At 41.4% G+C, this 25,576-nt stretch overlaps 1 protein-coding gene across 2 annotated transcripts in view; it reads right to left on the bottom strand.

The window, feature by feature from the left end:
• Positions 1-744: 744 nt before the first annotated feature.
• Positions 745-25,576, bottom strand: part of LOC118676383 (serine/threonine-protein kinase TNNI3K) — a 313,120-nt gene continuing 288,288 nt past the window's right edge. For both annotated transcript variants that reach the window (XM_036350223.1, XM_036350224.1), the window contains 2 exons: positions 4,698-4,777; positions 745-1,251 (listed from right to left, as the gene is read on the bottom strand). In XM_036350223.1, coding sequence (XP_036206116.1) covers positions 1,175-1,251; positions 4,698-4,777 — 157 coding nt within the window. In that variant the 3' untranslated portion in view covers positions 745-1,174. The remainder of the gene's footprint in view (positions 1,252-4,697; positions 4,778-25,576) is intronic.

Raw genomic sequence — 25,576 nt, 5'->3', positions numbered from 1 at the left:
TGGTTCCCAAACTGGGACAATTTTGTCCCATAGGGCACGTTTAGAATCATCTGGAGACAGTTTTGGTGGTTGCACTTTAAGGGAGCTGTTACTGGAATCTGGGTGGGGTAGAGGCCAGAAAGCCATTAAACATCCCACAGTGCATAGAAGAGCCCACAAAGGATGATCCCCTCCACAATGTCAATCATGCTGAGATCTAGAAACCTTGGTTTAGAGGACACCCAATCTTCCTTCACTAATCTTATTAGATGTATCATTGGCAAATGTATATTAAAAGCAGTACTCAACACACTGAATTTTTAAGGTTTCCTCCCTGTTATTTTTCCAAGTCTGTATTTCAATGGCAAAACTATTTTGTTTGGCGGAAGCAGTTCTGTCTTCTGGTTGAAAGAAGCATGGAGGGCAGAGTTCTCATTTTCTGAAGGCAACGGGTACCTCAGATCCCCTCCCCATGCACTATGTCAGTCAGACTCTGTGAATGGCAGGTTTGCATTTGGGGGCCAGTCTCATGATTGTACCAACTGCATTTATGACACCTTGCTCCTGACGGCAACAGGTTGACCAAGAAGAGCACAGAGAACTTGGGAAGATGTAGAAAACGGGGCTAAATAGCTGTGTTATATTTATGCAAGTTTCTTTATCTGAAGGTCATGGCTTTTTTTCTACCAATATGTCTAAAAGAAGGTATACTTAGTACCAGTCTTGTTGGAATGAAACACACTTCTGAACCAATTTTATATGCCACCAAAGAACCTTTAATCACCAAGCTGGACACTAAAAGTAACATAACGAGATAAGAAAATAAACAATATTCTAAGAAATCAAACCCATGCCTCTCAAACACCAGTCTACATAATTCAGTCTAGGAAAACATAATTGTGCCCACCACAGATTTAGGCCCCATCTCCAAGTAACAACACACATTTGTTTTTTCACTTGCAAAATTAAAACCAATTCTTCAAGTACATTCTGTCTTGGTTCTTTTGCATTTCATTCCTTGGCTATGGATCCAAAGCCCAGCTTGTGGTAGGGAATTAAATAGGACTGGTGTAAACAAGCAAATTTAAGGAGATTTTAGAGGGTAAAATATTCTATTTGGAAGCAAGTCTGCAATGCTTGAAACTGCTGTGTCTGTCTGGGGGAAACACTCTCCTTAGGTCTATGCAGAATGTTGTCAGCTGCTGTCCTCAAAGCTGCCACTATTCCGGCAAGAATACAAATGCATCGGGCTCATGGGATCGGACACGTAGCCTGTGTGAGAAAAGAAGTTCAGCTGTTATTGGCCTTTGAGTCCATCTCCCCATTATTCTCCACCAGCCTCACCCAGTGCCATGCACAACTGCCAGGCAGTTTCTCCTGGTTCATGGATACAGAGTCCAGACAAGGGTTGCTGGCAAGCAGTTGTAAACAAAAGCAAATTTTAAAATAAAAACAGAGAGCTGAGACCAGAGGAACATAATGATAGCTGTCTGCTTGGGTCCAAGCTGGCAAGGTGGCATGTTGAGTTTGGAATAAAGAAGGGTACAGTTCAGAAAGATGGTGTATCATGGTGGCTAAAAACATGGGCTTCCATGGCAGGCAAGTCTGGGTTTAAACAATGGCTTCCCTATTTACTGGTTCTGGGATGTTTGTCAACTTAACCTTTCTAAGTCTCCATGTCTTTATCTGTAAATGGGAGAAAGAGTAGTACTTACTCATAAGGTTGGTAAGGCACATAAGTCAATCAGTACAGGGTCTGATTCAGAGTGAGCACTAAAACACTATGGCTAAAAAGGGAAGGTGGAGATGGCAGTAGGGATAAAGGAAAGAGCCATTCTCTGGAGTAGGTTGGCTCTGGTTTGTGTTTTCCTACCTAAGAGCCCAAAATTTTTTTGTTTTTTCTTTTTTTAAATATATATGTTTTTATTGATTTCAAAGAGGAAGGGAGAGAGAAAGAGAGAGAGAGAGAGACAGACAGAGAGAGAGAGAGAGAGAGAGAGAGAGAGAGAGATAAAAATCTCAATGATGAAAGAGAATAATTGATCGGTTGCCTTCTGCATGCCCCCTACTGGGGATGGAGCCTGCAACCCAGGCATGTACCCGGACCGGACCAGAATTGAACCGTGACCTCTGGTTCATAGGTTGATGCTCCACCATGGAGCTAAACAGGCAGGGCTAGGAGCCCAATTTTTAAGTGGATGTTAATGCTTAGGTCTAAAAACCAGTGGCATTTGATGCTCACGGAAGCAATAGCCCTGGGTGTGTCCAGACCATGAGCTAGTGGCTCAGGATCTGGCCTCTATGCTAGAGGACTCAGGGCAAGGCAGGGAAGCAGTTACCTTTGCATTCCTAGCGAGGAAGCTATTCATTGCTTCTGGGGAAATGGGCACATTTGTCAATACCTATTGCTGCTTTCGCTCCCCTTTGATAGCAGAGTTTTCAGGACTCAGCCATCTACATTTGCATCAAGACGTCTAGCAATATGCAGCTGGATAGGCGCATTTATTTTCATAAGAAAGATCTCCGTCAGAATCTCTTAGGCAGCATATAAACTCTCCTGTGAGGAAAGACATAGCTGCTGCTGCTGCTGCTGCGGACCGGCCTTCAGTGGGGCTGGCCCCGGCTGAGATGAGGGGAGGCAAGACACACATTCCTGAGTCCTAATTCTGGGTGGACTCGAACAAAATCGACACCCTGGAGCAAAAATATTCTTTTTGTCCAGCCTGAAACTGTGACTGCATTCGGGCATAGATAGCTGTATTAATAAGGTCGTAATCCTTTTATTACTGTCATCAACCTTCTGATGTACCACAAGGGATTTTACTGCCTTGCAATGGTCCATGCCTCTCTCCCCACATCACTCCGATGGAAATCTGATGGTGAGCGCACCTCCCTCCAGCGTGGGCAGGCTCTCCTCCAGGGAGGGGTAGCGAAATCAGCAGGGCATGGGTGTCTTCACTTATTACTGAAGCTGTCATTGCCAGAGTTGAAGGACAAATTTGCTGCTCTTGGGTAGCCACTCAGCATAAGGGGCACCCAAGTGAAATCTGACCACAGGCTTTAGGAAAAGACTGAACCATGTCTGCACATGTTCTGTTACTTTAGGGTGAACTCTAGCCCTGCTCTTTGGGGTGTGGGGCGGGGGAGAAGAAACAGTTCATAAAGTTGCTGTTATACCACAGCGGGTTTATGAAGTAGAAATGGAGGGCAATTAAAGGGTTCTTCCTTGCACAGTCTGATGTTTCTAGGGGAGGGCAGTAAATATATCTTCTTTGTCTACTGGGGCTCCCACTCCATCTAAATACCCTCATGTTTTCTTTTACTCTTGGCACAGATAGGCATAGAAAAATGCAACTTTTGTACTATTGCATCCCTTTGTCGTATTTCTCCATCTTGCGGAATTCTACTCCAAGTCTTCTTCCTTTAAGAAACAGATCGTTGAATCAAAGAGATGCTTCATCTTGAAACTCTATCATGAAAGGAAAGACTCCTGGTCAAAGCGTACATTTCATGGGGTGCCCTATATATCTGTGGTTGTACAGTCCCATCTGTAAAAGTTTGAGAACATGATATTATATCTATCAAACATGTAACACTCAGAGAACATCTCCCCTGTTACTGGACTGGCCAATTGTGTAGTAAAATTGATGATAAAAAGCACTCAGTTGCCTTCTGTGCATGTGTTGGGAGCAGAAGCACAACGTTTCTTTCCTTGAATGTGTTCCCACATAGTTTGTCTGCATCTATCCGGAATAATTCTCCCCTCTGTGTCTTAAAAGCTTCCCAATGCCTGAGGTAGCGATACTCTGCAGATGGTGAGGATCCCGAAGCTGAGGGCCTCGGGACTCGATTGCCATCTAGATCACAACACTGGGAACACGCCATCCAACTTATTCTTCCCCAAACCCAGTGCTTGGAATAAACCTGATCTCTTTAACTGACATACATTTTTTTTCAGTCCTCCGTATTGTCAGAGGAAGTTCGCATGAATAAATGAGCCCGCTGAGCTAACGTTCCAAATAATGCAGAGCCTCTCAGGCTTAAAGATTGGAAAAAGGACATCAGGGGCCCAGCACGTTCATACGGCAGCTGATGATAAGGGCGACCCTCTGGCTTCAGGGGCCTGCATAGCACTGTGTTAACGATTTCAACGAGCTTTATTAATTCCTTTTAAAGCAGTCCTGTGCAAAATGGATCTCATCAGTGAGGCCCTTCCTTCCTCTCCACCTTTTGGAGGAAACGGCTGGGTGTACCTTTTACCCTTGGGTGCTTGTTAAAGGGGAAGCACTCCCCAAACATATGCTGTAAGTGTAGAAACTCATCTCTCTTGTTTTTTCCTTCCCTCCCTACATCTCTGTGATGTGTGGCTTAGAGGCATGGACTCGGTCAAGTGGCAACACGGTGTGTTTGAAATGTCACGGGATGCAGGAGATGATTTTCCTAAGAAGGGTTGTACATTTTCCCATGTGCACACATGCTCCCATATACTTGCACACACACTTACACATGTATGTACACACACACTCTCACACATTATTAAACTCAAAGGTAAATGTAGAATTATACAACTTCAAGATCAAACTTTGCACTTTTGTAATATTTTAAAAGCGACCTTCATTTCTAGTTATTACAAAATAGAAATTTCCCACCTCGTTATCAAATAGATATCACCTTCCTGGGCAGTTTCCTTAATTAGTCTGAAGAATGTGTACTCTTACCATATTTGTCAACAGGTGAGAACTGAAGGTTTCTCTTCATCTCCTCCAAAGACGGGCCCTGAGGGGAACGCTGTCCAGCACTGGAAAATTCAAGGAGATGCACTGTTTCACACTGTGAAAACCATGGTGGTGGTTTGCTAAGAACATTTTTATAAAACAGATTTTTTTTCATTCAGCATAGATCCCAGAGAACTGGCAAACTGAAACAAATGTGTTTTTTACCAATTCAGGGGAGGGTTCAGAATTTCAGTGGTCCCCCCATACACCGTACATGATTTTGCTTCCCATGGTTGCAGTGACCCATGGTCAAACACAGTATAAAAATATTAAATGAAAAATTCCAGAAATAAACAATCTATGAATCTTAAATTGAATCATCCATTTGTCCAGTATAACCACTTACCCAAGGAATATGACTTGGAGTAGAATTCCTCAGTAATACAATATATGCTACCCTCTCCTTATCCACTTAGTAGCCATCTTGGTTATTAGACCTACTGTCGCAGTATCCCAGTATTTGTCTCAAGTAACACCTGTTTTACTGAAATAGCCCCAAAGTGCAAGAATAGTGTAAATGTTATCATAAGTATGGATACATAGGAAAAACACATAGTATATGTAGGGTTTGGTACTATCTATGATTTCAGGCATCCATGGAGGATCTTGGAATGTATCTCCTGTGGATAAGAGGGAAGGAGGGACCGAAACTGGTTTGGCTCAGTGGATAGAGCGTCGGCCTGCGGACTGAAAGGTCCCAGGTTCGATTCTGGTCAAGGGCATGTACCTGGGTTTCGGGCATATCCCCAGTGGGAGATGTGCAGGAGGCAGCTGGTCGATGTTTATCTCTCATCGATGTTTCTAACTCTCTATCTCTCTCCCTTCCTCTCTGTAAAAAATCAATAAAATATATTTAAAAAAAAAAGAGGGAAGGAGGGCTACTGTATTTGGAGTAAGTCAGATCTAGTGTGAGCCCTGGCTTCTCCAGGTAGGCTAGAATTCCCAGCTGTAACCTTGGGCATGTCACCCTTTCTGACCCTCAGTTTATTTAGATGGGATAAGTACCTAAATAATTTTGAGTTTGTTTTAATAATTAAATATAACAAAAAGGATCACTGAATCTAAAATCTGGGTTAATATGCTTGCAAGACTTACTTTAAAGAAACTAATAACCACAACATTACTATCTTAGTAATAACCAATATAAATCAAATACATCCCAGAAGGTATTATTATTGTTATGGTGGCAATTAAAAGAGCGTGACAATAATATATGCCGCGTGCTTCCTATGTACTAATCATTTACATACATACATAATCTCATTTAATCTTTATCATTATCTTAGCATTATCAAATCATTTCTCTCCTTTTATAGATTAGAAAACTGAGGATGGAGCAATTGAATAACACACAGGTTTGATAAATGACTCATGTAGAAATCAAACCCAAGTTTCTCATATTCCAAAGCATGTGTGCTGATCCACTATTCAAAAGGGAATTTCTTCCAGATTCCTGGCCTTTATTAATCCTTCTTTTCTCTACACTCCTCTTACCCTTTTATCATTTTGATTTATGGCATTGCCACCTTCCCACTTCTTCAGACTCAAAACCTAAAGTTATCAAAACCCTCACACTAATATTTCATCTCATCGGTCAGTTGCTTAGATATCTGTCTCATCCACATTTCAGCATTCTCAAATAAGCTGCACAGTTATCTCCAGGACTACCCTCACAATGTCCACAGCAGAAGTTTTAATATCCTGTCCCCAAGCTACTTCTCTCCATCTCAATTCCTGCCACTGCATCATTCAGTTACTTAAGCCAAAATTTTTTGGGATCATCCTTGGTACCTTTCTTTTTCTCACATCTCTCACCTAAGTCAAAACGTTTTAGCTCTGCCTCCAAAATGTAACCTTAATCTATCCACCTCTCTCTTCCCTCAAGGTCTAGGCCATATAATCTCTTTCTTGTCTGGACTTCTGCAATTTGGCTCCTAATTGATCTTCTTGCTTTAACTCCTGTCCCCTTAAAATCCATCTCTGTGCACTATGCAGAGTGACCTTTTCAAAATATACAACAGATGAAGCTATTGCCTACTGAAAACCTTTCGTTGGCTTCCCAGTTCATTTAGAATACAATGCAAATGCTTTACCCTCCTCGCCAAGGCCTCTGCAGGTACGCCACTCCCCAGCTTGTGCTAAGCACTTCTTTTGGGCATCCTTTCTGTCCCATCAACTCTCCAAGCTCCGTCTCAATCCAGAGCTTTTGCATTGACTCTGCTTGGAATGCTAGATGAACCCAAATCCTGTTTGGCTGGACCTTTGTCCTGCCTTCGCCCATGCCTGGCTCCTCTGCCATCCAGGCCTCGGTTGGAATGTCACCTCCTCAGAGAGGTCTTCCCTGACCACCGTTTCAAAGTGGCCATCCTCTGCCTTTTGTCACTTTCCATCACATCACATCAACTCATTTCTTTCTTTCAGAATTCCATAAAATTATCTTGCTTATTTATCCATTTATTTACATACTGTCCATATTCTTTTATAAAATGAGATTGGAAGCCTTGTCTACCTTGTCTCCCTATTTTCTGCTACGTATTCAATACTCTGAATAGTGCCTGGAACATAGAAGACATGAAAAAAAATAGTTTTTGAAAGATTTAATTAACTAATAGATCCCTAAGTGATGTCCTTCTCTTCAGTCACTCAATCCTCCCCTTCACAAGGTTTTCCTGTGACAAAAATCTTACCATGCACACACCTTCCCCCACTGTAGTTCCTCAGGCTAATGTTCAAATTCCTCTGAAATCCAATCCTCCTTGTGTGTATCTTGCATTATACACACACCCCCCACCACCCCTGCCGCCTTTTCCTAAATTCAAGCCACACTAATGGGATGTGGACTTTGCAAACATTCCTGAATTTTCCCTACTGCACGCGGTAGCTGAGCTGCTCCCATAATTGAATCTACCTGGTGATGTATTTTTTTTATCCCTGACAGGGAGCAGTGTGATGTTGTGGTGAAGATGAGCATTCTGGTGCCAGACTCCTTGAATTTGAATTCTGACTCCATCACTTACTAGCTCTATGGCCTTTGACAAATTCATTTAACTGCTCTATGCCTCATGTAAGCAACTATAAGATGGGAATACAAGACTTAAAAGGTTCATCATGAGAATGAAAAGAGTTAATAAGTTTGAAGTCCTTTGAACAGTGCTGGCATTTAGTAAGCACTCAATAAATGTTATCTACTTTGATTATTCATCACGGTCCAACTCAAAGACAGCATATCCTCAAAGTCCTCTTGGGAACCCCCAGTCTGAACCCCACGCCCTCTAGCTCTTTGCATTCCTTTCACAGTGCTTATCAGAGCCTGCCGTGGTGAAGAATGATCTGCATGGGGTGCTAGTGAACCCCACTAAGCAGATACTCTTGAGGGGCTGAGGTCCTATCTAAGACCTTTGGATCTCCCACAGGGCTTAGCTGGTTCTTTATAAATAGTTAAAATCATACAAGTATGTTAAATAATGTTATTGCCAAATGTTCACTCAGAGAAGTTAGATTTCTCTAAATTTCCACAATTAATTCACTTATTGTTTTACAAATAACTCCATGTTTGGCCTCACTTTTTCTTTTTTTTTAAAGATTTTTTAAATTGATATTTAGAGAGAGAGGAAGGGAGGGGGAGAGAGAAACATTGATGTGAGAGTAGTACCTCGAAATATCCATCCTCTACCTCCTCATACTTCCTACCTCCTGCACACCCACTATGGGGATCAAGCCTGAAACCTGGGCATGTGCCCTGACTAGGAATTGAACCAGCAACCTTTCAGTGCACAAGACCATGCCCAACGAACTGAGCCACACCAGCCAGGGTTGGCCTCACTTTCCTTTATTTTTTGAATATGTTTTTATTGATTTTTAGAGAGAGAGGAAGGTAGAGGGATAGAGAGATAGAAGCATCAATGAGAGAGGAACATCATAAATAGACTGCTTCTTACATGCACCCGTACTGGGGATGGAGCCGGTAATTCAAGCATGTGCCCTGACTGGGAATTGAACTGGTGACCTTTTGGTTCCTGGGTCGACATTCAACTGCTGAGCCACACCGGCCAGGCTGGCCTCACTTTCTTAAGTTATAAAGGAAAGATGCTGTTTCTTAGAGGAAAGCAATGATTAAAAGGAAGAATAAAAAGTATTGACTTAAAGTGGGACATGCTGTGATCTCAATCCACTTTAAATGGCAAACTACACTCAATTCTGGGCAATAGAATGTCATTCAGGATATTTTTTAAAATAAAAAATACTCTACTAATACCTATAACCTCTTTAGCACCCTAGTTCCTTTTAAGAAATGTGCTATGCACAGTAGTCTTAGCAACAACAAGATAATAGAGAATAAATATTTTATCATCAAAAAGGCTATCTGGTTTCCTATGAATAAAAGCCCATCTTCAAGCTGCCTTATTTATTCAGTTGCTGAATGCAATTTGTGCCAGGGGACTTAACCTTCCTGCCCAAGAGATACCACATACTCGGGCTCTGGATGCTGTTACAGGATGACAGACAGATGGAAGCTAAGCATGCCCAAGTCAAACAAAGCAGAAGAAACCAGACTCTGATCAATGAAACTAGTTGTCCTCCACCCATGTGCATCCCGATGTCAGCAGAAGTTTCACAGAAGCCCAGAGTTTAAACAGAAACAGCAGGACCCCTCTTTGCTGAAGTTGTGGTCAGTGAAAATAAGCATTTCCAGGGATGCAGCTGCACCATGAATTCAATGAAAGTCAATGTGAACTAATGGCAGGTAAGAAAGGCACTCAATTTTGCAGTGTTTCAGTATTAATATTCAACTAGGTAGACTTCTTTATGCTAAAAGGATACTGTATATCATATAAAGGCATATATGTGAATAATATATAATATTATATGGGTCATTTCAGGTATACTTTTTGTGAGAATGGAATGAAATTTTCTCTCTCAAAGTGAATAATATGGTCCTTAGGTTACCTTTTGCATACTATCACATCATATTGCTATATCTTATTTTAGTGCTAAAAATGTTTCAGTCATTTTAGGCTAAACAGTTCATATAAGTTCTGTGATGTATATGTAAAGATCAGCATAATCATCAGCCATTGTCTCCTACAAAGTTGCACTAGGAAATGAATAATTTATCTAGAATGAAGAACAGAACCAAAATTGAAAACATATTTCTTGCTTCTCAGTCCATGCTTTATAGGTGTAGACTACCCAGCAGACTGTCTGTTACTTAGGATAGTTCTCACCCAAGTCCACATATGCGATTTGTACATTCATGTGTGCATGCCATTTAGGCCATGGCTTGTCAGCACAAACTAGCACGTTTGCAAATAGTCCCATGGTCTGTGAATGAACTATGCACCCTGACCAAAGACAAGGAGGGTGTTAAAAATGAAATTGTGAGGCTATTTTGGCTGAAATGAATGCAGAGAAAATGATGCTCATGGCAAGCACATTAGGCAAAAAGTATCCAATGAGAAGTAAATGTAAACTACGGAAGAGCTATGAAGCATGGGAAAAAGGCTAGAAGATAGAATATGCCCCAAATCTGGCTTCAATTCTTCAAAGCAGGAGTAAGGCAGAGTCTATAATCTAAACTAGTGGGTTACTGTACATTGTAGACAAAACTTCAGAAAAAAAATAAATATTAAAACAGAGTTTTTCTGTACACTTAAACAAATTACTAGATGCCATCATGGGTTTAGTAAGAATAAAGATGTCATGTTAGATTTGCTTTATTTCTTTTGGGTGGGGATACATTTAAAGGGGGAAATCCATAGGCTAGAACATACATCCAGATTTTCACAGACCCTGGACAGACTTTCCACTGATCACTTTGTAACTAAGAAGGGAGAGTTGTGCCAGGCCAACAAATGGTTAGACTGGATTGTCACTGGCTGACATGCAGAACTGGTACACACTTCAAGTAGGTGACATTACCCACAGGGTTAAGCTGAGCCTTAGACATTGGTTATAGTTAAAACAAAATAGCCCATTTCCTAAAAATAGAATGGTCCAGACACAGATTGGGTTGTTCTAGAAGGGAGTACTTCCAATCCCTGGAAGTGTTCAAACCGTGTTTGGAGCATCTTATGGCCCCAGGTGCTGTAAGAAGGATGTAAGTGGTCACCCGGATGACATGGCATCCCAGGTCCCTCTATCCCTTACATTCTATGGTTCTTTAAAGGTTTTCATGAACCACGTAGACTGGTGAAACCGGCTTTGATGTTTTGGAAAGGCAGAGTGAGATTTCACAGCTCCGACTCAGGCAAAAGATTTTTATCTTCCTTCTCTGAAGTGTGTGACATTTGGCCAGGGCTAATGCCTGATTCCCACACACATGCCACAGCATACCTGGCCACACATTACCACTACAACTCATGTGGTGTTTGTGGCTTTTTGTGTATATGTATTCCGTTTGACTTATAGGAAATGTAGAGTGATCATACATGATTATTTTGTCCTTACTTCCTCCTGCAAATCAGACTGAAATGACAAAAACTAAAAAAAAAAAAAGAAAAGAAAAAAGAAAGAAACTGTAACTGAACTGTGCTATTTGCTTGAAAGAATGATCTCCTTTAATGCTCAGTTTCAAAGGAAGAACCACACCACCATTGAGGATGAACCTAAGAAAAGTGTGAAGAAGTCACTTTCACTTACATCCATCATTAGAGGTTTAAATGGCATGTTAGGTACTGAAAAATCCGGACTGCTTCACAAAGTTTTTATATAAGATTCATGTAGAATATTTAGGTTGCAATGCCCGAGGGGTGGGGAAAAACCCTAAAACATGTTGTTATCTGTTAATCCAGAAAGGTATGTTGTTAACCAAGGCCCAAGAGGAAAGAAGGAAAATTCTGTCAGAAGAGACTCTGAGGACTTCTGGTGCCATCTCCCCAGAGGGTGATAGCAGGCAGTACCACAATGAGTCCACCTGGACCCATTTCAAGCCTCAAAAGTAGCCAGTATTGTGACTTCCAAATACAGCCTGCCAAATGCTTTTGGCATTGGAGCAATGAATCATGGTTTTGGCTGTGGGATTTCATGAATTCTCAGAATATTTGCTAGTGCCATAATGGCTTCTGACTGAATTGCATTCCAGAGAAGACTTCAGATGGGCATACAGTCCATTTTTATCACATTTGTCCAAGTGTGGTTTTTGCAGAGCTGGGGACTTAGATTTGGTGAATTACAGTGAATATATATAGTCTGCATGGCTTGAAAGCAAGAGTGAAATTACAGCAACTGCATAAAAAGTAAAGACTTGGAGCATTGACTTCTATCATAATGATATAATAATAATAATTTCTTAGATTTGCAGAGGGCTTTATAGCTTGCACATACTTTTCTATTGATTAGCTTAAAACATTTTTACTTTATGAGGTAAAAATGAGGTGTCTGGGAAGGCATTAATTTTACCTCCATTCTACGCAGGTGGAAAGTTGGGCTCAGAAAATTTGAATAATGTGCATAACAGAGTAAGAGGCAAACCAGAACATGAACAAAAGATCTTCAAATTTCTAGTCCATGCTCTTTCTTCTAAAACACACTACATTTCAAAAAGAAAATTTTATCTTTAAGTATTACATACGTCCCCTTTTCCCCCCAATTAACCCCTTCTAGCCTGCCCCCACCTCCTGCCCCAGGCCTTCACCCCACTGTCTGTGTCCATGGGTTATGCATACATGGGTACAAGTCCTTTGGTTAATCTTTTTCCACTCACCCACCCACCCCTGCCTTCCTTTGAGATTGGACAGTCTGTTCCATGCTTTTATGTCTCTGGATCTTTTTTGTTCATCAGTTTATTTTATTAAACACACTACATTTAATCATACATAGCATATGTCAAACTATTGGTCTGTTACCATATGGGGAGCTCACTGACTTAGTGGTAAGTTACAGAGTTTTGGGCCTTTTGCATATGAAGATGGACATTCAATTTCTCACAGAGAAACATTCCTCATCATATCAGAAAGCAGATCAGCTTTTTCATGTTTTGCTAGATCTTATAAAACATGTTACTTTCTTTCTGTCCAACATCAGCTTGCCTGTCCCCGTGCAGTGGTGCCAAAACACGAGACACTTTCTTTTAGAAAGTTCAGTGTGTGTGTTTTTGATCTCGTGTAAGTTTTTCCGAGCTGATCTTGCATGGACCCCTTCTCCTAAACACTGCCCTGGGCTACGTTGAACAGAAAACTGTTAGGTTACCAGTATGATTAAAGACTTCAGGCAAATTCTTCTTTCACTCAAGTTGGCCCAATTAGTTTGTATGCAGCTGAAAAGCCCTCAGGCTACCTGTAACCTGGAAGATTTAGCCATTTGGACTTTGCATAAGGCAACATACTCAAGGCCTCACAGCTTTGTAAATATGCTGGGTGGTTTGTTGTTTCTTTTGGCCATCTGTCATAATGATGTTACCTATATGAGAATATTAGCATGAGTATCAATGACCCTATCCCCTTCCTTCTCCTTCCTCACGAGGAATATATCCAAGTTAGGAGTCATTTCTCTCACTCAAAAGGAAACATATACAAGTAACATTCTAACCAGAATTTCAGTTTTTTTGACACTAATATCTACACAACTAATACAAAGAAAGGTGGAAGAAACAGCCCTCTGAGATCCCTAATAAAGGTGTTTACACAAGGAAAATAAATGCCTTGTCATAGAAAAGGCTACTAGAGTCATCTGGCTGTTCCCTTTGGCATTCAGCTGAAAATAAATAGATCTATTTAAAACAGATCTGTCAGAGGAACAAATGCCTTCTGAGGCTTTGCAATGTCTTTCTGTGCAGCACACCTTTCTCTGGCCTAAAGAGACTCCATTAGAAATGGGATCACCTTTGGCCTAACTTTGAAATAGTCCAGTCAGACTCTTATGAATAAGCATTTGTTAATTTATCAGCTAAGCTCAATATGTTTATTTATTCATGATTTCATTCTGGCTGTTTTCAAAACATTATTTTGTCTCTGTCAATATTCCCTACTTGATAATGTCCTAAATTAAAACAAATTTATTGCTCTCATTACAGTGAATGGGCAATGGCCAAAGTATTTAATGGGGTCAGAGTTCAGTACAAAATATCTCTTTCAGGAAAATCAAACCCATCAGCTTTCTTTCAATGGCAAATGTCCCCAGGCTATAAAAGGACTAAAAGACTTGGCAATGGGTCATGGCCGTGTTTGAACCATTAGGCAAACATCCAAGGTCTCAGCTCCCCCATTTTTAAAGGAAAAAGCAATTAGGCAAAGAATTATGAATAAGGAAAAATGTAGTGAGAATTGAAAATGTGTGTTAATTTCTTGATGGCTCATAAATTATTAATATGCTCAACAGTAGCTTAACACCACCACCACTTCTCAAGTTACCTATACTTTAAGCAGGTATAAGTGAGTCAATGGTACGATCCAGCATAAGATGGATGTCGTATGCCTTGACTGCTAAAACTGAGGAACATGCTTTAAATATCGCAAAATCTTTCTTAACCTTTACCTTTTGTACTCATCATCCAAAAAAAGGAAAGCATTTACAATTTTAGAGCTCTGAGATCTTGGTAGCAGGATTGTCATAAAGCCCACTCCTCACTCCTTCACTTTTCCACATCTCACTTTACCAAGAAGCCTTGTGAAGTAAAATAACGTATCCAGGTTCATCTATCAAGGTTACAGTGAAGTCAGGAATATAACAGAGTTCTGAATTTCTAGTCTTCTTTGATGGATTTTATTCTTATTTTTAAGGGGGAAAAAGAAACTAGAATCTTCTGTGTACCCGCTAAGTGCCTTACAAACTTTATTACATTGGCCCCACCTGACAACCCATTTTACATGTGAAGGAAAGCAGACTCAGAGAGTTTAAGTCTTGTCCAGGGTCACACAGCTGTAATTCAAACCTAGGCCACGCAGCGTCCAAATCTCCTGCTTCCCCCACTTAACTCTGTTGGCTCTAGAAACGATTTCTAAATTTACACCTATAACCTCATCTGTCTTTCCCTCTCCAATGTTGTTTATCAAGCACAATGTCAGGTGCTATGCTAAGTGCTAAGGGTACAAATATGAGCATTATGGGCATGGATTCTACTCTCTGGGGTAGATAGTGATGTAAGCATGATGTAAGCATGTACAGATGGATTTCAGTGCCTGAGAACCTGGTACTTGCTCTAAGAGGTACCTTCCACAAATAGGAAAAGGACAAGCAAGAGTCCCCAGGGAAGAGGGTTCCCGGGGACAGGGGTAGGGCTACATAGAGGTATGTGTAAAGACCTAGGAAATCGAGCAGCTCTCCCTTTGAGATATACCCATCTTTCTCTGAGAACCTCTTTACTTTCCCACATAAGATGTTCCTGACTTGTTTTGTACATTCCTTGTTCCAACCTTGGAATCTACCATTTCTTCAAAACACTGTTTCCTTTGGGTGGAGAATTTAGAAGTGCTTGGTGTGCTCTTTGCCGTTTGAAGTGTTGCTGCTCCCAGGCCTTCTCGTCAAGTAGGCAAAGCTAGACAACATGCATGGATATACATCCATGTGTAAACATTTTTAGATCTCTCCCTCCTCCCAAATTATAAATTCATACCCATATCTCCAATTCCAATCAACATCACAGGGTCCATTCCAGTTTTCTCCCTTCCCATATCTATACGTCTCTTCTGTGATGGTGAGAAACCTGGTTCCCACACTCCTTAATGTATTTACTTATTTAATCAATGCCTCTGAATGTACAAATCTTCCATTGCTATCACAATCCCACCCCTCAACACACACACACGGATACCTCCTTTATCCCCACGTGGGCTCCAATATCCCATACCCACTGTTTCCAATATGTGGATGCCTTTCTTGCCCCCTTGTGTTCTGACACCCTTCTTTGGTCTATTCCCCACCTGACTGCCCTTCTCTTGGGCTCCAGAACTCAGCACTGAGCAATGTTTCTCATTCTGCTCAGGTTCCTTGCTGTACCTGGATTCTAGAACCTTGGCTGGACAGCCCCAAGCCCCTGTGGAGACCCTTTCCTCTTCCAGCTCTGGCTCCAACACATCATGCCATGTAGCTGCCATCCACCGTCCTCACCATCCTCATGCATATTCTCTGCACCTGCCTCAGAGTCAGATATCCTTCTCTGTCCCCCGTGGAGAGGCTGACCTTGCCCAGCCCTAATGGCTTGTGGACTAAACTGTTTAGGAACAAAAGAGAAGGAAAGAGAGAAGAGCAACAAGGATGAACTTTTAAAAATGTTAATCAGTCCTAGCCAGTTTGGCTCAGTGGGTAGAATGTCTGCCTGCGGATTAACGGGTCCTGGGTTCGATTTGGGACAAGGGCATGTACCTTGGTTGCAGGTTGCTCCCCGGCCCAGGCCCTGGTCAGGGCTCCTGCAGGAGGCAACCGATTGATGTGATTCTCTCACATCGATGTTTCTCTCTGTCTCTCCCTCTCTCTTCCACTCTCTCTAAGAATCAATGGAAAAAATATCCTCAGATGAGTATTAACAACAACAACAAAATGTTAATCACAACATGTTATGTCCCTGCTCACAATCCCTGTGACCAGTCAACATGTATAGAACGACATCCTAATGCTTTGTCTGGGTTGGTAAAGCTGTTGTGGTCTGGCTTCTTACTTGTCTACCTGGGACTTTATTCTGTACCACTCTGCCCCTGCCTCCTACCCTCTGTTCACCTTCTATTTCTTCTCCTTCTATTTCTTCTCTTTGTTCCTGCCATATGAACTGTACACTTGCTTTTTAGTTCTCCTGAGTGCTTTTTTCCATGGTCTTCCTTGTTTTTTTCATTCTACCCACCTCATCTAAGCTTGCCTTTCAGTCACTGTTTATCCCACCAACCTGTTTGCCTTGTCGGATAGCATTTATCACCATCTCAGGTTTCTTATATATTTATTCATCATTTGTCACCTGTGTAGGCAGATACAGTACTGTTTATAGACCTGAACTACTTCAAAAGTCACCTTCAGCGGTTTCTATACACCCTCATTGTTTCCTGTGTCTCTATTCTTAAAGGAGGGCAGAGGGAGCTAATGTTCCTTTGACAATTCTAAGGCATGTTCTATTCCCCTGGAGGTTGCAAAATGAGGTTAAGCCTGGGTTACCCATAGCAGTGGCTTATTCATTAACATACCCCTTATTTACTTTTCTTCCTTCTTTTTCCTTACTATGCTTTTGAAATCATGTCCCCAAAAAGCAATTTACGCTCAAATCCTTGTTTTTGGAGGAACTTAAATTAAGATGGCCTGCCTCTCCCGACTAGAATATCAGTTGCATAACAGCAGGAACTTTCCATCTTGCTTATTAATGTGCCTTGATCCCTAGTGCATTAAACTAATTGTCATGTACTAGGTACCAAATACATATGTATTAAATAAATTACTGAATAAATGAATGATGAAACTTTCTTCAGGTTTATCTTTGTTTATTTACCTATAATTTATTGGTCAACCTCTTTCCATTTCTTTTGTTTGTTTTTTTAATCCTCACACAAGGACATTTTTTTCCATTGATTTTTTAGAGAGAAGAGGGAGGGGGGAGAGAGAGAAACATCAATGTGATAGAAACACATCGATTGGTTGCCTCCTACACGCACCCTGACCAGGGTCAGGGATAGAGCCTGCAACCAGGTATGTGCGCTTTACCGAGAATCAAACTGAGACTCTTTGGTCTGTGCACTGATGCTCTAACCACTGAACAAACCGGCTAGAGCAACCTCCTTCCATGTCTTTAGCCACTCTCAGGGACAAGCTGTATTCTATGACTGTTGCATACATTAGAGCAGTGAACTCTGCAGAAGTCTACCAGTTCCTATTCCCTGTCCAGCTCATATCACCTTCCACATCATTGCCAGGGAAATCTGAGAATGATTCTCTGTTATAGCCTTCATCATGCATCCAGTGGTTCTCCGGGCAGTCTTACAGATAGGAAAGTGGAACCGAGTACAGTGGAGAGAGTCTCTGTTCAAACTTCACCTCTTCTGTCAGAGTGACGGCCCCATGGAAAAGGAGACGCAACTACTGTGGCCTCAGTGCTGACCCAACGATTCGCTCTCATCATTGGCACAGAACTTGTCTCATGATGCGTATTCAACTGATCCACAACTGGACTCTGGATTGTTCATGGGAATGGACCCTTATTAGTCCTTGTATTCTCTGGGACCTCACTCAGCCCCTGGCATTGACTAGTCAGAATAAATGTGTTGACTCCTGGAAGGTAGCCTTTATATTTTTCCATGGGGAGGTGAGTTTCCAATGTGTGCAGTTTTAGAGCTATGTGACTTGGAAAGAATGGATGTTTTATGTTTCTAGAGCAGGGGTGAGAACAATTTTCCAGGAAAGGGTCAGATAGTGAATATTTTAGGCTTTGCAGATAGTATGGTCTCTGATGTAAGTATTCAACTCTTCTGTTGTAGCACAAAAGCAGACATAGGCAATGTGTAAGCAAATGAGTGAGGCTGTATTCCACTAAAATAAAAAAATAAAAAACAGGCTGGGAGTTGGATTTGGCCCATGGGCCATAGTTTATCAACCTCTCCTTTAGAGCATCAGGTAAACCGGATATGGGCTCTGCCCTAAGGGGCCTTCCACTTTGGGGCCAGACAATTCTATCTTAATGGAAGTAGAATCTCCACTCACCTTTCAATTTGTTTCTCCTAGAAGTTGAATAATAAAGACTAAAATGTGCTAACAGCAAAAAGAAAAATACATAGTTTACATTTATTCAGTGTTTACTGTATATCAGACATGCACAAATTGTATTCTCACTTAATCCTCACGGCAACACTATATATTCTTATTTTCATCCTATAAATGAGATATTTGAAGCTCGGAGAGCCCAACTAACTTGCCCAAGGTCACATGGCTTATACATGGTAGAACTTGAATTTGAACTCAGATCCATCTAAGCCCAAGCTTTTAACTACTACTTTATAATAATGGCCACTGTGTGGGTACATAAATGAAAATCAAAAGTCCAATTTTATTGATTAAAGATAAAAGCAGCAACTAGATAGGCACCTATAAAGGAGTACATATTCGTTTCTCCTTTCGATTCGATGAAAGTTCAAAGTCCATCTTTGATGATGTTACATCTCTAGGCTCCATTGTGTGAATTCAGATCCCTGCAAGAAATTCCATGTTCTTTTGTTCTTTATGACAGGCCAGTCTGGATGGGAAGGTTGAAAACTCCCTAAACTCTTTGAACATGCAGAACATTGATCTTCACAAACCATTTGAAAAACCCTAAGGAGGTTACAAATTACCAGCAATGTTTGTTGTAATGTTACAAGTGCATGTATGCCAAACCTCTGGGACCTTTTGCCTCATCACACACCACCAAAGCTTTCCCCTTCTCCTCTGTGTATTCTTTGCTGTCAGACCCTGAATAGCAAAATGGTATTATGTTGCTAAGGTGCCTTGCTCTCATGGAAAAAACTCTTCTCCTGCCAATAAAGGGCAGGGGGTGGGGGGGATACATTCCTACCCACTCTGTTGTGACGTGCTGTGTCCTTCTTTGAATCCTGGGGCCACCAGGGGTTGGTATTTCCTGCTGAGCAGGCCAGTGCTCCTGCCTTCTGTGTTGGCAGGAACATGACTGGGTTCTGTAAGAAGTGCTCTGAGCCTCTGCACTGCTGGGCCTCCATGGTCAGTTTTGCTTTGGTATTTATTAAGCCTTGACATGTGGCACACCAGACTGCACATTCCTTCAGAATGGGAGCTATGCTTTGTTATTTATCTCTGTAGCCCTGGCATTTGAGGCCCGGCACAGAATATGTTCTCAATACATTTAAATAACGAATTTGGTAGAACTGCAGTCCTGGTCATTTCTCCAGCTTCATCTCTCAGCCCCGGTCCCTGGGCAGGTTTGTCAAGTGGTTAGGAGCACAAGGTCTGAGTCAGACAGAGTCAGGCTTCCAGTACTGGCACCTGCACTGCCCAGTTGTAGCTTTTGACCAGGTTACTTAACTTTCCTGTGCCTCATTTTCCCTCTCTGTACAGTGGAGGATAATAATAGTACCTATCACATATGTAGGATTTTGGGGTGGATTGTGCAATGATATACATGAAAATGATGTAAAAGAATCCCAAGACATATTACTCTCATTCTCATTACCATTTCTGCCTAAAGCATTCTTCCTTTCTCTTTTTCCATTGAATAATGGTACTCATCTTGCAGCTTCCTTCTTCCCAACACTTGGTTAGCTGCCCTCTTCAGGATGTTCTTGATCACATTGTTGATCACTGCTTTGTTCGCTTCCTCCCCCAGTGCTCAGCCCACAGCCCATGTTAAATAAAATACTTATCAAATAATTGAATGAGAGGGAAGCAGGTTTAAAGAGCAAACTAATTGCCTACCATTCCTCTCAGTGCCGTAGAGTACAACAAGTAGAATGATCCTTTCAGAAAGCAGCCTAATCCTGTCGCTTCTCTGCTCAGTTCCCTGCAGTGGCAGCACCTGGGCCTCAGTAAATGCCCAGGTCCTCCCCATGGCCTGCACCTCCTTCACAATTGGCCCCACCCCCATGGTTTCTCCGCTTTGTCGCTTTGTCTCCTATTCCTCTCCTCTACGGTCACTTTGCTCCTTCTGGTCTCGCGGCTTTTCCCCGAGTTCACAGGCTTCATCTCGCCTCGGGAAACTGGTGCTCACTGCTCCCACAAACTGGAATGTTCTCCCCCAGGGGCCTGTGGTTTTCTCCTTCACTGTGTTTACATCTTTGCTCAAATGTTACTTCTGGGTGAGGCCTTCTCTGACCATGCTGTTTAAAATTGCAAAAAGCACATCTCTTTCTGCGCTCCTTTATCCCACACCCTTGCTTTAATGTACTGCATAATTTACTTTAAAAAAGTCTATCACTCTTCTCCACTAGAACAATAGCTCGGTGAGGGCAGAGATTATTTGTGTATTTGCTGCTGTATGACAGAGCCTAGAAGTGTAAGATCTGGATAAGTATTTGCTAAACAAGTGAATTTATTAAATTAAAGAATGCGCATAGCCTCCAGATTGAGAATAATGGGAAATCTTTTATGAGCTTCTTTCTAGAGAGATTGTGGCTTTTTGATAATACATTTTCTTGTACAATTTTTGAATAGAAATGGCTTTGTGGAGGCCCCTCAGTGAGTCACCAGTTAGTCCTACCACAGGTCTGGCCACAGCCAGTGGGAGCAGGCAGCAGCCCTGGCGTCCACACAGTGCCAGGTGTAGAAGCTTTGCCCCTCCTGTTGGAAGAGCCAGACATTGTTGATCATTGCTTTGTTTACTTGCTGTCTCCCCCAGTGCTCAGCCCATAGCCCGTGTTAAATAAAATACTTATTAAATAATTGAATGAGCGGAAGGTCCACACGACATCCCCTCTGCCGGTTCCCATCACCAGTTCAATGGGGCAGAGATCAGGCTGCTAAAATACCCAAGGCTCTTCCACGTGCTTCCAAGTACTATCTGGGGCCAGTTACCACATAGTTACTGTATGTTTTAAAGTTTTTTACATAGAACAATCCACTGGAGCTTTGTGGACACTGCAGCCAAAATTACTTGATTGTAATTGTGGCTTGGCCACAGTGGGCTCTTTCCATATGTCAAACTTTTTCAAAAAGCCTTCTCTAGTGAGAGCAAGAATTCCAAATTCACCCATGCCTTTGGAGCCATGGCTTGAGAGAAACGCCTTTGTCCTCTGAGATACATAACCCAGTGAATATAGCAGGACGCAACTATGGCACTCATAATTCTGTAATACTCATCCTTACAAAGCCATACGTTTCACAGCAGTATCAGTTAGGATAATGTCTATAAAAGTATTTTTTTTAAATCATAGGTGTTGGAATATCTATTTTACATTAATTTAACATTTAATCTTCCCGGCAGGTGGGATGGGTATTATGATGATGATGAATTATTGTTATTATGAAGAAACTGAAGGGCACAAAGGTCATGTAATTTGCCTGAGGGGGATGACCTGGCCAGGAACAGGGAGGAGGAGGACTGGAACCCACATGGGGCTCATTGTTCCTTGCTCTGCAGTGTCCCTGTGTTACAGAGAGCCCTGTGATCCACTGGAGTGAAGGGGACACGTGGGGTTCTTCCCTCTCAGTGGGAATTTGGATTTTTCCATCTCTAGTGGACAGCTGGACTTGATGTTAGAAATTCGTGCTGCTGGTCATGAACCTCTTGAAGCTTTGGATCATGCAGTGCTGGGTTTTATGTGTTCCCAGTCTAATCTTAAATTCCCTTTACAGTCAAAGTTTCCACTGAGGTCCGGAGCTAAGGTAAGAAGACAACTCATTTTGAACCTGTATAAACACCAATTTAAATCCAGATTTGAACCACACAATTGATATTCCAATGTTATTTGAATATTTGAATAAAATGAATGTTATTCTTGGATTGTCTCCTTAGACATTTCTTTCTCTGACTCTGTCTGTCTCTCTAACACACACACACACACACACACACACGCACACACACACACTTTAGGGGCTAAAAAAATAAACCACTTATATTTTTGGAACATGAAGAAAAAAGACAGATTTCCTTCGTTTTCATGCTACTCTTAAAATGTGTAATATCCTCAGGAGTAATCCTTCCATACTGTGTTGTGAGAATTAGTCATGCAACTCCAACCACAAATATCCCCCAAGCACCACTCTGGAAGTGTACCCCTTGGTCTCCCTTTTAATATAAGACACCCAGCTGAAAGGAAGCCATGTCTAGGGAACGGGTAATCCGAACTGCGGTGGGTTCCCATAGGAACGCTGGGAACACGCTTCTTCTATTTATGTGCTTTTGCAGCAGCTGCCTCCTTTGGATTCTGGCTGTTAGCAAGTGCAAGCAGCAGCTCCAAGCACAGAACTGCCCTAAATGTCTCTCTTTGAAGCCCTTGAGTCTACAGCTTTCTATTTGTGTCTGGCCCCGATTCATCATGGGCCTGAATGCTTCACCTGTTCTAAGTTTCCAATACAGCTAAACCAGATTTAGAAAGAAAGAAAGAAAGAAAGAAAGAAAGAAAGAAAGAAAGAAAGAAAGAAAGGAAGGAAGGAAGGAAGGAAGGAAGGAAGGAAGGAAGGAAGGAAGGAAGAAAGAAAGAAAGAAAGAAAGAAAGAAAGAAAGAAAGAAAGAAAGAAAGAAAGAAAGAAAGAACAACCCCTGGCCAGTGACTCTCAGCAGGAGAGTCGGGAAGGGAGAAGGGTAGGAGCTGAGGCAGGTGATAATAAATTTCTGCCGCCTATGTTTGGAAGGATCTTGATATATCTCCCTCACCTGGATGTTTGGCTCTGTCTGGAATCCAGCTACCTCTTTGGAAGATTAACAACAGGTGGATACAGACTTATAATCACTCTGGACTTTGGAATAGTTAAGATTCATAGCAGAAATGGCATATGTATGGAAGAGCACAGATTTTGAAAGAAACTTTTACTTATTCTCAAGGCTCTAAACACTTAATATTTAAGTAGAAATACATCCTTCACTCACTTCTTCATTCATTCATTCATTCATTATCTGATCTTGTGCCCCTCATATAAAATGTATCATGTTTTTTTTTGCTGAAATAGCCTATTCACCAGCTCTGTGGGTCCATTTGACCACTATATCCCCCAAGACTGAAATACAGTGAGTCCTTATCAATGATTTGCTAATCCAAAGAAGGAAGTTTTAGGGGGGCTTGAAGAGACCTAGAAAGATGGTGGCAATCATGGGAAGTGGTCTCGAGTTTTTCAGCAAAGTATGAGGCAAGTGAATTCTATAAGTATATTTAAATGTCATGCTGTTATATTTTTACACTAGAGATCCTAGTTCAGAAAATTTTGGGGACAAAACAAATTGTCATTCATAATCCAGGTAGAGATAACAAACATTTCACAATAGAATGGTGAACATTATAAATGTTAATCTTTGGTTTATCTCAGCCATAATATATCCTCTTTCTGGATCTCTGCCTTTATTTAGGAAAAATTCCATGTATTACATCAAATGTTCTTTTAAAGATACATTCTGCAGGATTGTTTTGTAGAACCATTTATTTTACAAAGAGATGTTCAGAAGTTTTCTTTCCTATTTTTCTAGCTTCCTTATTATTTTAGTTTAGAAAAAAATCAATTTAAGGACTTTTAAATATTGCACTGTTTAGGTAAAGTAATTTGTTTTAAATTGAAAACTAAATATTTCCTCAAAGATGCATATTGGTAAATAGTGTTTTAAAATCCATACTTTATTTATGGAAATGAAATTTCACAAAAGCTAAACATGAGATTTAAAAAATACAATAATTTTGAACTTAAAAAACATATTATTTTGAATGCTGTTGATGATGGACTATGAGGCCCCCTTCACTGACAGTGTGCTCCCCAGATAGGCTGCAGGTTCAACACAGAAACCATAAACTTAGTCGTGATTAGCAGATTCCACTAAGATCCTTGAGCAGAGCATTAACTCCACTGCCATGCCGGAAAGGAGGCATTGATGGGGGATGTTGAAGACTTATCCTCTAGAATAAGGACAGCTTCTCAGCAGAGAGCAAATGTCTGTGGTTGCCTTTGGCTACATCAGTCCCATAGGTAGAGAAGAAGAAGGAAAATGCAGTAAAACTCTCACAAATAAAAGCAATAAATAAAGGGAGCAAATGGTAGGAAGTTATGTGGAAACCCGAGACACAATACACAAGAAGGTAGAGCTCCCTTCTGTCCTCTCAACTTCTATGAATGACTCAACAATTCTTCTAGTCACCTGGGCCAAAAAGTTGAGAGTCACCTGCAATGACCCCTTTCTCCTCAATCGATCAGCAAATCCTCTCTCCACTCCACTGAGCCAATATTTCTCAACATCTATTCCCCTCTCTGTTTCTACTTGTCTTAGCTGGGAACCTCCTGCGCTGCCATCTGTCCTCTAGTACCCTATACAAAGCTGCCAGATTAATCTTTCAAAAGCAGGACTCTGGCCAGGTCACCACTGGCTCAAAAACTTTGAATGGCTTCCTCCTGTGTGTTGGACACAGTCAAAGATGATGGCATTAAGCATCACTTAGAGCAATGGTTCTCTTTGTGTGGTAGCTGGACTATCAGCCTCAGCATCCCCTGGGGACAGGTTAAAAATGCAAATGTTTGATTCCTCATCACACCTACCCAATCAGCAACTCTGGGAATGAGCCCAGCACCTATGCTTTAAGAAGTTTCCCAGATGATTCTGATGCACACTAAAATTTGAGAACCACTGGCTTAGTGATTGAGACCGTGAACTCTTGGCTTCAGATGGTCTAGTCCCAAATCCTCTTTCTGCTTACTGGCTGCCTTCCTTACAAGTCACTCTCTAATCCTTAGCTTCCTCATTTAAAAAATGGGCTCTGGTTGAGGTTGCCACTATGAGTTATAAACAGTAGATCATATGGTCAACACAGGTACTTACCCATGTGGAGCCCTCCATAAATATCACTATTGCTAACTATTATTATTAAAGGCTAGCCCTATACATTCTAATCTACTTTCCACAGGCTGCCTCAGTTGACCCACTCTTCATTCCTGGCAGGTCTTGTACCACTAACATAGTGGTACAATATTTGGGCTCAACTGACATATGAATCAGTGAGCAGCAGATGCCATAAAATTCTTGATACTAATTAAGTGCCTTAGGGAAGGAGCTTAGTTTGAAATTGAATGGAATGAAATTTTTAATGAATGTTAATGAGGCACTGATTTACTATCTGACTTGAGAAAATATGATAAATCAGTTGCTTGTATTCCCATCTGTGAAATGGGATTAATGTTATTAACCTCCTTTAAAAGAATTACCCCCACAGATTCATTGCACATGGAAAGTGCCCACAGGTGTTGAGAATGACTGAGATACATAATAATGAGACACATCT

Source organism: Myotis myotis, unplaced genomic scaffold, assembly GCF_014108235.1.
Source record: "Myotis myotis isolate mMyoMyo1 unplaced genomic scaffold, mMyoMyo1.p scaffold_m19_p_2, whole genome shotgun sequence".
Lineage (NCBI taxonomy): Eukaryota > Metazoa > Chordata > Mammalia > Chiroptera > Vespertilionidae > Myotis > Myotis myotis.
This window is presented reverse-complemented; position numbering and strand designations above follow the sequence as displayed.